At 38.2% G+C, this 12,427-nt stretch overlaps 1 protein-coding gene across 1 annotated transcript; it reads right to left on the bottom strand.

Moving 5' to 3' along the window:
• Positions 1-2,274: 2,274 nt before the first annotated feature.
• Positions 2,275-12,427, bottom strand: LOC141363353 (excitatory amino acid transporter 5-like). The gene is made up of 9 exons (XM_073865997.1): positions 12,160-12,427; positions 8,802-8,844; positions 8,268-8,499; positions 8,088-8,187; positions 6,369-6,602; positions 6,040-6,234; positions 5,819-5,953; positions 5,578-5,677; positions 2,275-3,021 (listed from the first exon to the last, which is right to left on the bottom strand). The coding sequence occupies exons 1-9, from the start codon at positions 12,369-12,371 to the stop codon at positions 2,755-2,757; spliced, it is 1,518 nt and encodes a 505-aa protein (XP_073722098.1). The 5' UTR covers positions 12,372-12,427; the 3' UTR covers positions 2,275-2,754.

Raw genomic sequence — 12,427 nt, 5'->3', positions numbered from 1 at the left:
TAATGAGCCAAGCAGAGATCAACACAGTGCTTTATATGTGATGGTGAATTTAAGCACATTTTTTGAAATCCTGCTTTAAATACACACATAGTAAATAAGCTGAGTTTGTTTAGTGATCTTTACTTTCGTAACTTTGGGGGTTTGGAATATTGTCACTTTTAACAAACTGTATAATTGTATATTAATCAAGTTTTTAAAAAAAAATTCCACAGTGATTTCTAATAAAAACAACTTATTTAAAAAATATTAGCTTTTATGTTTTTGAAATAGTAACATTCAACATCAATATTTTACTATGTTTTTACCTCAACTCGACGAATGAATACATACCTATCTTTTTTCAATGCGTGCACTTAATCTTTCTACAGTGCGTCGTGAATGTGTTAGCATTTAGCCTAGCCCCATTCATTCCTTAGGATCCAAACAGGGATGAATTTGGAAGCCACCAAACACTTCCATGTTTTCCCTATTTAAAGACTGTTACATGAGTAGTTTCACGAGTAAGTATGGTGGCACAAATATTTAAGGGGATAAAAAATGAGAACTATATTTTATGGCGGAAGAGCACTTAGTTTGCAGCACTTTGACCTCACTGCACAATAACATCATCTTACTTACTCATGTAACAGTCTTTAAATAGGAAAAACATGGAAGTGCTTGTTGGCTTCTAAATTTATCCCTGTTTGGATCCTAAGGAATGAATGGGGCTAGGCTAAATGCTAACACCTTCACAACGCACTGTACAAAGATTAAGTGCACGCATTGAAAAATAGATATTATTATAGTATGTATTAATTTGCCTAAGTTGATGTAAGAACATAGTACAATATTGAAAAACTGTGATGTTTACCTTTAATATTTGGTCATTTTTGTATTTTAGATGCAACAGTAATTGATGCTCTTATCTCCCAGTGCATTCACAGTCTGTCCCCGTACAGACAGTCAGTGTATGTAACAAAAGTTTTTTTTTTTTAAAGATTTCATGTTGCTGTTTCTTTGTAAACATCTTTGTATATAACTAGATTCCAGTTAGATGTGAATGCATCAAATTAGGATGGCTTCTACTACCAGTAAGTGGATGGCAAGAGCACAGTAATTTACTCGTTCATAAAACCCAAAAGAAAGAGGATTAGTGAAGCTCAGCAGCTGTCTGAAGAGTGGAAATGTGTTCATGCAGAATGAGAGGTCACATTTTTACTGTACTTTCGTAATGAGCAATTACCGTGTTTAGGATTCCTGCAGTGTTATCGACCTGTGCCAGTGTTATTTCCTGCAGGGTTTCAGCAGTGCATGCATGGGCACAACATGGGCATCTTTCTGCTTCTCAGCAATCGTTTGTCATTACACAGCCACATGCTGCCATTCTGATACATGTATGCATTTCAGAAACTATTTACAAACCGGTCACCTCCTCGCTGGCCAAAATAATTATGCCAGACCTTACATGCAAGCACATACAATAGCAAAATATTTGATGCACCATTGAACAAGATTGGATCTTTTTATTTTGTGGGATAAAGATTTATAGGTTTGGAGGTTGTCTAAATAAAAGGCATAACTGTAATATTTTTGAATTTTAATGGCCTTCCACTGTTTTTGAAACCTAGCAGATGAATCATGGTCAATATGCGAGTCAGACGTATTTGACATGTTTATACAAAGAATCCTGTAAGGGTTGGAATTTTTTGCATGGTTTGCAAGTCCATAAAGTTTGCAACTGTAACTTGTCAAAGAAAACCGACTTGCTCTTCTTGGAAGTCTGAAGGACAGACGCAAACGAATGACACAAGCAAAACGCATACTACTCTTTAAAATGAGAAGGCTATTATCTGTTTTATCCTCTTAACTGCTCAGTTCTTTTCTTAAAAGTTGATCTTATGAGTTTTTGCATCCAAATACACAAGGAGATAAATCCAGATCCCAAAAACTGTAATATGCATCATCATAGATTTTCTTTCTATTGTGGAAGAGTTTCATTCACAGAAATATTTCACCCCCAAAAAATATTTTTTGTCTATATAGTAAAAGTCATTAAGGTCAACAGGAAATAAATGCATTAAAATTAAGGGGTTAGTAAATGATAAAATATGATAAAATATATTTAATTATATTTTTGTTATTAAAAATATTTCATGTAAATCCTAACTTGGGTGTGTTTTATCAAGACTACAGAAAAGATTATGTGCTACTTTTCCATAAGCCGTTTTTCCGGTAAACAGAGCAAACCTCTTTAATGCACTGTAATCCTCAAAATATGACATTTAACCATTGCAGTACTTTTCGAGGTCACTGTATTATGGTCACTGGTGCTTACATCCTCTCCAGGAGACAACATTTATTCTCTCTGTTATAATAAAAAACAGAAAAAGCATTCAAAAAAAATTAAAAATATTGCAAAAGCAAAATAAACCAGAATAAAACAACCATATTTCATAAGTACTGTATACTGTCCATAAACATCAGTAGTTTTACATGGCGTCTTTTGTCGCTGATAGATAACAAGGAAAACACACAATGACAAAGCACTTATATATATATACACACAGATCTTTTTCCACATATCTGCTTATTATGCTCTGTGATATTTAAAAGAAACAAGGAACAGATCCAGCAAACGGCAACCGGGTCCAAAGATCTGTAATCTCTGTGGTATCAGAAAGTAAAAGCGCAAGATTGGCTGCCACTTCTGAGCACTTGGTCTTTTTGTTTGGTCTCTATGAGGGATGAAATGCACCAGTCATGCTCTGAGAGAGTCTAGACATTGGTCTCCAGGCCATTCATATCAATGGCACAGTGGTCCTTGTCTTTGTGCGCTCTTTTATAATTGTGTGGAGACAAGTGCGGGGACTTTTTCTTTTCTGGCTTGATGCCCTCCTCCAGCTGCATGAGGCGGGCCACGTCAGGTGAAAGGTGAGAAGGTTTCCTTGTGGGGCCTGGTGGAGGAGGCTGGAAACCGTTTTTCTGATGGGATATCATCTGTTGGATGCTGATCATGGGTTTGGTCTCACAAATTAGAGGAATCTGCAAGGACATAAGGACAAGATAACAGGTTTTTTTTTAACCACAGAGCTCACAAACATGTCTAACCTTAACCCACGAGCATCACCAATATTGCTGCCGAATGCTAAAGGGACTAACATATACTGTAAAACTTAAAGAGCCAAACAGATCCAAAATTGAAAGTGACCTGTATTGCAGTGTGTCAGGTAGCTGTCCATCAATGTAAACAATGTGCAAAGTAGATGAACCAAAAAGTGCACGATTAATAAAGTTATTGGCTTCTAAAGTAGGGAGTCGACTCTGAATCGCTGAAACGAGTCGTCATATGGATTAAATCTCCTGCCTGACTTTATCCACGTAATACCAACACTTTGCATAATAATCCCAACACTTTGCATAATAATCCCCACCTACAGCCTTGTCCGCCGGAGAAACGAAAACTATGACCTGCCCACAGCTAGTTAATGTGTAAACATCATATCATGCTGTGTTTTCAGTTTGTGTTGTTTTCACTACCAAGAATGAAGATATATGAAGAATCTGTGGTTAAAATTACTTTTTCAAGGAGGGATATACTAAACGTTTGGCTGTGAAGAATCAGTGGTTAAAATTACTTTTTCACGGAGGGATTTACTAAACGTTTGGCAATGAAAGATGGTTCAGTACCCACTTTATTTGGAACAACATGCGTCTCCTAACCACAACCTGTAAATATGATTATAGCTACATGCTTGCTTAAATTAGTGTAAAGATGTTAATGTCTGTCGTCGTTTTTATAACCTGGACTAATGATGAATGATATGTATTGATGTTGTTTTTTAAACTCTTAATATACTGTCAGAAAGTCACGTTAGCAAGTGGCTAATGCATGCTCACTTACGGTTTTGCTATGACCCGGTTAGCTTACATTAATGCTTAAATGAGTGTAAAATGTTAGTTTTTATCGTCGTTTTTATTGCTTGGATTAATGATGAATGATGTCGTTGTTTAAACTCGTAACTCTTTCACCACCAGCATTTTTCATGATTTTTACAAAAGTTTAATGCCTTCCAGAAAATGCTCCTTTTAAAATATATAAAAATACAATATATTAATTAAAAGAACAGACCCTCTGCTTTCAAACAAAAGAAATCCGTTTCATCCTACCTTCATGTGTTCTGTTTTTATCACCTCTCAAATATGTGTAGGTTTCATCAAAAACACCAAATTTTTAGCAAAAAGCTGAGATAATTCCAATTTTGTGAAGGACTTTTGATAGAGATCAGATGCAGAGCGATCTTTAAAACATACACGGACATTCTAGCTGTGTCCCAATTCAGGGGCTGCGACCTTATAAGCATGCGACCTTAAATATGAGCACTCGGTCTTTCAAGGTGGCAGCCTCAGAAATCCGCGAAGAGAACTGAAATGAGACGGTCTAACCTTCGGATGACCCATAATTGGCGTCACCTGCTGCGCCTGTTAGCAGGACATAGCGAAAACGTTTCTGACTTATTAAAATAAATATGAAATCAGAAAAATATTAATTAAGTTTATAAAATATGACACGTTGATGTAGATTAAACTATTCAACAGTATATTAAATTTAATAAATCAACCTTAGAAATATATGCATCATAAAAAAATAATAATATTAACACAAAACATAACTTATAATACTAAAACAGTGACAAACTTTTTTTGATAAATACACACTTTTATTTAATGAAGGTTTTAATTGTTTATTTTATAATATCCAGCCGCCGTTGCAGGCACGCAATGAATCTTGGGATATCCTCGGCTGTTAAGGATCCATTCGTTCTATCCTTAACAGCGCGTAGAAATGAGGACGCATTTTGAGGCTTCATTCTAGGCATCCTTTGAATTGGGACGGCCTTACCAGCCTGAAGTCGCGCTGCTGTGACGCAATCGGTCTTAAAATACGTCCTTAGAAGGTCGCAGCCCCTGAATTGGGACACAGCTACAGATGTTTGCTCTAGGGCAATACTTCCGGGTTTTATAAGTTGCGGAATAGCGCCACCTGGTCGATAATAGCGGTATTGCAGTTTGACGAGATAACTCGTCAATGGTGGGGAAAGATACTGTCAGAGAGTCACATTAGCAAGCAGCTAACGGATGCTCACTTACGGTTTTGCTATGACCCGGTTATCTTACATAAATGCTTAAATTAGTGTAAAATGTTAGTGTCTGTCGTTGTTTTTATTGCTTGGATTAATGATGAATGATATGTATTGATGTCAATAATCTCTTCTCAGTAAATCATGTTAGCACTAGGTCAATACATGTTGCACTATTGTTGGTCTGTGCCACTGATCTGTGGTCTGTGCGGACTGGAGACTGTGTCAGTTGACAAATCAGAGCCGAGTAGGCTACTGAATGGTGGGGTTTAGACGGAGTCATTAAATGGCTTCACACGAATCGTTTGGGGATCTCTGAGAAATGGGGTAATTTTAAATGTATATTTTGAGAAAATTACAGTGTTTTTTGACCTTGCATGCATTTAAACCTGTTGTCCGGGACTTGTAAACAGTGATAGGACACTTAAAATTGGCATCTTACTGGCTCTTTAAATCATACCTCTTCACCCTCCTTCACAAAGTCTTTTCTGCATATATGTGCCATGATTCCTGTGGCAAGAGCATCGCCCATCACATTCACCATTGTCCTGAATCGATCCCTGATAGGTGCACAAAATGAAATTTCGATCGAAAACATTAACAGACCATGATAGTATTTCTTAATAAAAACTTCATAGAAACTTAATTAAAAAAGTGAAATGTTTTTCTACTACTGTGGTCAAACAGTGAGTCTGTCTTACAGGGCCCAATCCACAGCGATGATGAGAGTGATGTCATCAGTAGGGAGTCCCACTGAAGTTAAAACTATCACCATGGTTACCAGACCAGCCTGTGGGATGCCAGCAGCACCTATACTGGCTGCTGTAGCAGTGATACTGGATTGTTTACAAAATACACGTTAGATGTTTCATGATTAAAACTGTGGTGTCACTAAAAAAACAAAAAGTATAAAAATGTTTACCTGATGGTGATGATCTGTCCAAAGTCCAGCTCGTAGTTGTTGACCTGAGCGATGAAAATGGCCGCCACAGCTTCGTACAAGGCTGTACCGTCCATGTTAATAGTGGCTCCGACAGGAAGTACAAAGCGAATGATTCGTCTGTCAATGTGGTTGTTCTCCAGGAGGCACTTAAAGGTGATAGGCAGTGTGGCAGAGCTGCATTACAGCATATGTGTACAGTCAATAAACTTAAGCAAATAAACTACATGCTTACGCATGATTATTACATATTCCATCTCTTTCAGATATATTGAACAAGAAAAATTAAGGTGGAGATTTGTTTTGTATACCTGGATGAAGTGGCTAATGAGATAAGCAGGGCCTGTAAGATGCCTCGAATGTAGACGATGGGGCTCTTTTTGGTGATGAAGAAGTACATAGAAGGAAGGATGAAGAGGCCATGAAGCACCAGTCCCATCACTACAGTAATAGCATAGAAACCCAGTTTCTTTCCCATGGCTGAAGGGTCATCCATTTCCAAGATCTTTCCAGCTACCAGGAACACAATCCCAAATGGGAAGTACCTGTAGGATTGTGTCAGTGTTTATAAGGTACAAACTTTTTCTTAAACAAACTTTTTGCACAGCTAACCCAATGCTCTACCACTGAGCTACAGGAACATCAAAAAATTACATCTGCTACGCTAAAAGATGCATATTGGTACTTTAAAGGTACACATTGGGACCTTAAAGGGTATACTGCTACCTCAAAGGTGCATATTTGTACCAAAATGGTACGTACTAGGACCTTTTTAAAGGGGACATTTCTTAAGACATTTTTAAGATGTCAAATAAATCTTTGGTGTCTCCAGAGTACATATGTGAAGTTCTAGCTCAAAATATCATATAGATCATTTATTATATAGCATGTTGAAATTGCCACTTTGTAGGTGTGAGCAAAAATGTGCCATTTTTTGGGTGTGTCTTTTTAAATGCAAATGATTTGTACACACCAAAAGCGTAGCATCGCGTTCATCCCTCTATATTACTTGTGGGATTTAATGTCGTGTCATGCAAAATTTAAATTGCACAAGTAGCGCGATAGCATGTGGTTTCGCCACAATTGCGCCGCCCAATTTGCGTAATTCGCATCACCCCACATGAGTTTGCATGTATTTGCGTTTTTGCATTGACTTTAAATCTTTAAATTCACGCGTTCATCATTAAAATTGCGTTCCTCGCTCTATATTACTTGCGAGATTTAACATTGTGTCATGCAAATTTTTAACTTGCCCGAAAAGCAATAGCGTGATAGCACGTGGTTTCGCCACAATCGCGCCAATTTGCGTAATTCGCATCACCCTGCATGAGTGTGCATCTATTTGCGTCTTTGCATCTACTCACACAAATAGTTAAATTTACGCATTCATCGTTACAATCACGTTCCTCGCTCTATATTACTTGCGAGATTTAACTTTGTGTGATGCGATTTTTTGCTTGAGTTGAATAATTTTAACTTGCATGAAGACGTGTTTGAGGCGAATAGCATCTGTTTTCGCGGCAATCGCACCGCCCAATTTGCGTCATTCGTATGGCCCTTTGCCAGTTTACGTCTATTTGCGTTTTTGCATTGACTTTGTATGTAACCTACTCAAACAAATCATTAAATTCACATTTTGGTGTGTATGCCCTAATGCTGCGTACATACGAAACACGATGCATCACATTCCTTGCTCTAGATTACTTGCGGGTGATTACTTTAGATTACTTTAATTTTGTGTGATGCGATTTAACTTATTTAACTTAAGTGAAGACCTTTTTGATGCGAATAGCATGTGTTTTCGATGCAATCGTATCATTTGCATCATCCTGCACCAGTTTGCATCTATTCACATTTTTTTGCATTGACTTTGTATTTGACTGCACAAATCGTTAAATTTGCGTTTGGTGTGTACGCCCCATAAGAGTGCACCATGGCACATATCCAAAAAAAAATGGGGTCGTATCTCATACTAATAAGCTGTATACATTAAATTACTGTACATATAGCAATTACATATAACATATTACCATATAACAATAGCCACAATTTTCAGCACAGCTTCATTCAGACTTTGGCAAAAGTTGACCAGAGCGCTGCCATTTGGGCCCATCCTTCCAAGCATTATACCTGAGCAACAAATATACTTTATATAAGCATTTATAAATAAAATGCTGAATGACAACATAGGCATTAGTCCCTTAACTCACCCATAGTGGCTGAGAAGATCACAATACCAAGTACATTCATGCCCTCACTGGTGCCTGGAAGCGTCCTGAAGACAACATCAGGAGGTGGCGTCAGGTCGAGGGAGAAATTCTGAATGTCTGTGCCATTGTCATCTTGGATTCCATAAATGAAGACGCGTTTGGTTGTGGTGTCCTGTAAATCCTGACTGCTGGTGGGTTTGGGCTTCATGATGGGAATACTTCTTGTGCGATACTAACACATGATTAAGAGAGATTGCATATTCATAAAAAAGTCATGAGTTTGAATACACTGCCAGTTAGTTTGGATAAAAGCGTCTATGCATATATTTGTGAAAATGCAAATAAAAACGAAACTATACGTTAGTGGGCAAAAGTGATGTCTAGGGGGATTATTTGTACAATATTTGCTTTTAATGCCCCTTCAGGTTAGATTAAAACAGCAACATATGAAGTGTATGACACAAAATAGACAAAAACAGAACCCCTATAAGTATTGCAAGCACAGGATATAACAGAAAATTGAAAAAAACTCACTTGTTGAAAAGTTGCTTGAACCAAGTTGGCAGGAAACATGTTGCTAATAAAGAAAAAACATATTTATTTTATGACATGGAATAGTTTTCTGACCTATATAATCTTACACCAGTATACATTTTGATTATAGCTTTCAATGTCGGTAAAAGGGCTGGTGGTACTCATATAAACACCAGCAGTGTACATTCAACACTGGTGATTTTGCAGTGATGGACCTGTATAATCATGCTATTTATCAGTAAAACAGAGCTAAAGCCACTTGTCAACAAGCATTGTCTTCGCTGATGCTAAAAATCATGTCTGGGATATCACCATACAAGGCACCAGCATTCATGTTCATTTGCTGACATCTTCAAATTGTATTGCAGCTTTATTTGTAATTACTAAAAATAGCATACTCAAGTATGACTTCACCAATAAAGTACATATTAAAGTAGTATGCATATTTGGCGAGTCAACTTATCCAAACCCCTTCAGTGTATCGCTTCATGTGCCGGTCAAGCCACTGTCTGGTCAAAAACAGCAATGTAAATACTCTATACTATTCTTTCTAAATAGCTTCCCCTTCTGCCATCTATTCAATGAGGGCCATATGGTCTCGGGCTCAGATCAGTAATCAGATTTAACTCCAGCCTTCACTAAACACCCCAGTGACACAGGGCTATGCTCAGTTACTCAGCATATGTATCAGGTGGGACAGGAATTCCCCAGTCCTCAGCCAACCTTAAATGGGCTTTATGCCCAGCTGCACTACTTCCTGAACTTCAGCCAGCTCCTTGTTTCCTGTCTGCCATTATTGGACAAACTGATTAATCCAGGTGTGCCTGACCTCAGTAGTCACAAACAAACTGATTAATCCAGGTGTGCCTGACCTAGTCACAACAACAATAATCAGACACACCTGGATTAATCAGTTTGTCCAATAATGGCAGACAGGAATCAAGGAGCTGGCTGAAGTTCAGGAAGTAGTGCAGCTGGACATAAAGCCTATTGAGATACATTTAAGCTCATCTGATCCCACAGGATTCCTGCCTCATACTCTTAACATTTCCACAGCTACAAAATAATGGCATCTACTTAGATTGACGTTGAAATTAATTTATTACACGCTTGTTAACTGTAATGAAACCTCTTCTCATAGCATGAAGTGTGCTCTCTCTCTCTCTCTCTCTCTCTCTCTCTCTCTCTCTCTCTTTATATATATATATATATATATATATATATATATATACACACTCTGTCTGTCTGACTGTCCTTTCTTTTCAAAATCACAATAGTGCTGAGCTTTGAAAGTTTATTGACATGACCCGACAACTTGCCCCACTGACCGACTACAATAGTAACACAATGCTAGTGAGCCAAGCTCTGCCCTCACTTTACTCAAACAAAGACTAAATAGCTTAGCATGAGCTTTACTTGCATGGTTCAACAACCACTCCGAAGCCTAGGTTAACATGTGCCTACATGCGATCACTAAAACAGAAATTACGTGTTTTTTTCTGGAGATGTTAACCAAAATCTATTTAACAAGTGATCTAGCCAAGGACATAGTCAGCAAAGCAACATGATCTTATGGAAAGTCGTGTTATAGTCACGCAAAATTGTATCAATTATATTTGGGTCCATGGATCGAAATTCAGCTTTTTTACATGCCTTGAGCACGAATGTCTTTTTCATGACACACAAATTTCAATAAATAGTTTCTTGTGTCGGTGGCACAACTTTTTTTCATGTCATTTTATGTATTTTTTCTCCTTTTTTACCCCCTTTTTTAAATCATTGTCGCTTGGGTTTGGGGTTAGATTTGGGATTTGGGTTAGGATGTACTTTATGTATTGGTTTCTACATGTTTTTTTTTCGCTTTTAAAACTATTCTCTCCTGGAGTTGGGGTTAGAGTTGGGGTACTTAGGATCAGGGTTTAAATTGGGCCGGGGCCGTCCGGGGCTAAGCTCCGGCACATAGGCTGAAGGTCGCGCTCTGCTCTTGCCAGTGTACCCGCTGCGCTTGTGCGTGTGTACTCGCTGCGCTGGTGCGCGTGCACTGACGCGAAGGGAATAATGCGTTTTCATTCATTATGGGGCATACTCACCAACGCAAGTTCAACGATTTGCGCGAGCAGATTACATACAAAGTCAATGCAAAGACGCAACCAGGCGCGTCCTTGCAAGGGGCGATGACAATGACGCGAATTGGGTGCCGCAATTGCCGCGAAAACACGCGCTTTTCCCTTTAAATGCGTCTTCGCGCAAGTTATGCAACTTAAGCGAAAAAACTCAGAACTTCAAGAACGCGCTCTCACACAGGATCATTTGACGAGAGAGAGAGAGCGAGAGAGAAACAGAGAGAGAGAGAGAGAGAAAGAGAGACAGAGAGAGAGAGGTAAGAATGGTGCCCACGTCGAGAAAACTTCATAAGACTAGAAACGTGTAAAGGATTAAAGTATGTATGTCACTCATCTAATTACATTATGTTAAGAATGACACTGGATATAACTATTATAGTTTAATAAAATAATGTATTTTGATTACACAAATCAAACCTAACTATATGATTGTTTTAGCTGCTGACCAGCATAGGGAATCTCTATGGCTAATTTATAAGACATTTTGATGATACAGTACTGTGTGTTGTACCTTTTCTTTTTATTTGAGTCTTTTTAGCCTATCTTATGCCTAGAATTATTCAAGGAGGTTGATTCTTTTAACTTCATTTAAAGTTTGATCAATTGTGCATAATGACATGTGCAACAAATGCATATAGGGTGTCAAACTCATAGATTTGCATCATTTAAAATTCAGACGCTCTTTATAAAATATTTGGGGTCAACCTCTGGCACAGCTTTAAAGCTGAAACTTATCAAATCTTATCAGAGGTCCAGAATGTCATTGAAACACACCAGTGGCTTTGCTATCATCAGTATTAAACATGTTACCCCTTGAAGTACCCCTCCCCGCAGAGCCCCCCCACATAACAAATCCCAATTTAACCCCTGCTTAGGATGTCTAAAAATGTAACAGATAGAGATTGTAACCCCAACCCCAAGCAACAATGATAAGTAAATAGGAAAAAACAATACATCAAATTAAACGAAAAAGACAATCGTGCTCAAGGCACGAAAAAAATCAGAATTTTGTGCCATGGACACGAATAAATTATTAAAATTTTGCGTGACTATAACACAACTTTCTGTGAGATCAGTCTGCAGCAAATTTAAAACACTGATAAATGGAAGATGCTCAATCAAAAATCACAATAATCTACCTCCTTCTACATCTCAGATGAGCTAAAACAGCAGTTGTTTTATTACTTTATTGTTGATCACAGATACATTTTGCCACAGTTTCTCCACACTCTTACCGTATGAGGTCCAGCAGAGCATCAGCTGAGCTCATGATGGGCTTGCCGCTGTCTTCAGAGTCCTCCTTCTGTGCTGCTCCACCCGGGTGGATGATGATGACCATGACGATGCCCACCACCACAGCCACAAAGGTCGTCCACAGATAATATGAGATTGTCATGATGCCCAGCCGACTGGAACACTTGGCATCCAGTGCTGCTAGACCAGACATTAAACTGAAAAGAAAATGAGAAAACTTGAAATATCCCAGCTGCACAGGAATACGAG

This window comes from Misgurnus anguillicaudatus, unplaced genomic scaffold, assembly GCF_027580225.2.
Source record: "Misgurnus anguillicaudatus unplaced genomic scaffold, ASM2758022v2 HiC_scaffold_34, whole genome shotgun sequence".
Lineage (NCBI taxonomy): Eukaryota > Metazoa > Chordata > Actinopteri > Cypriniformes > Cobitidae > Misgurnus > Misgurnus anguillicaudatus.
This window is presented reverse-complemented; position numbering and strand designations above follow the sequence as displayed.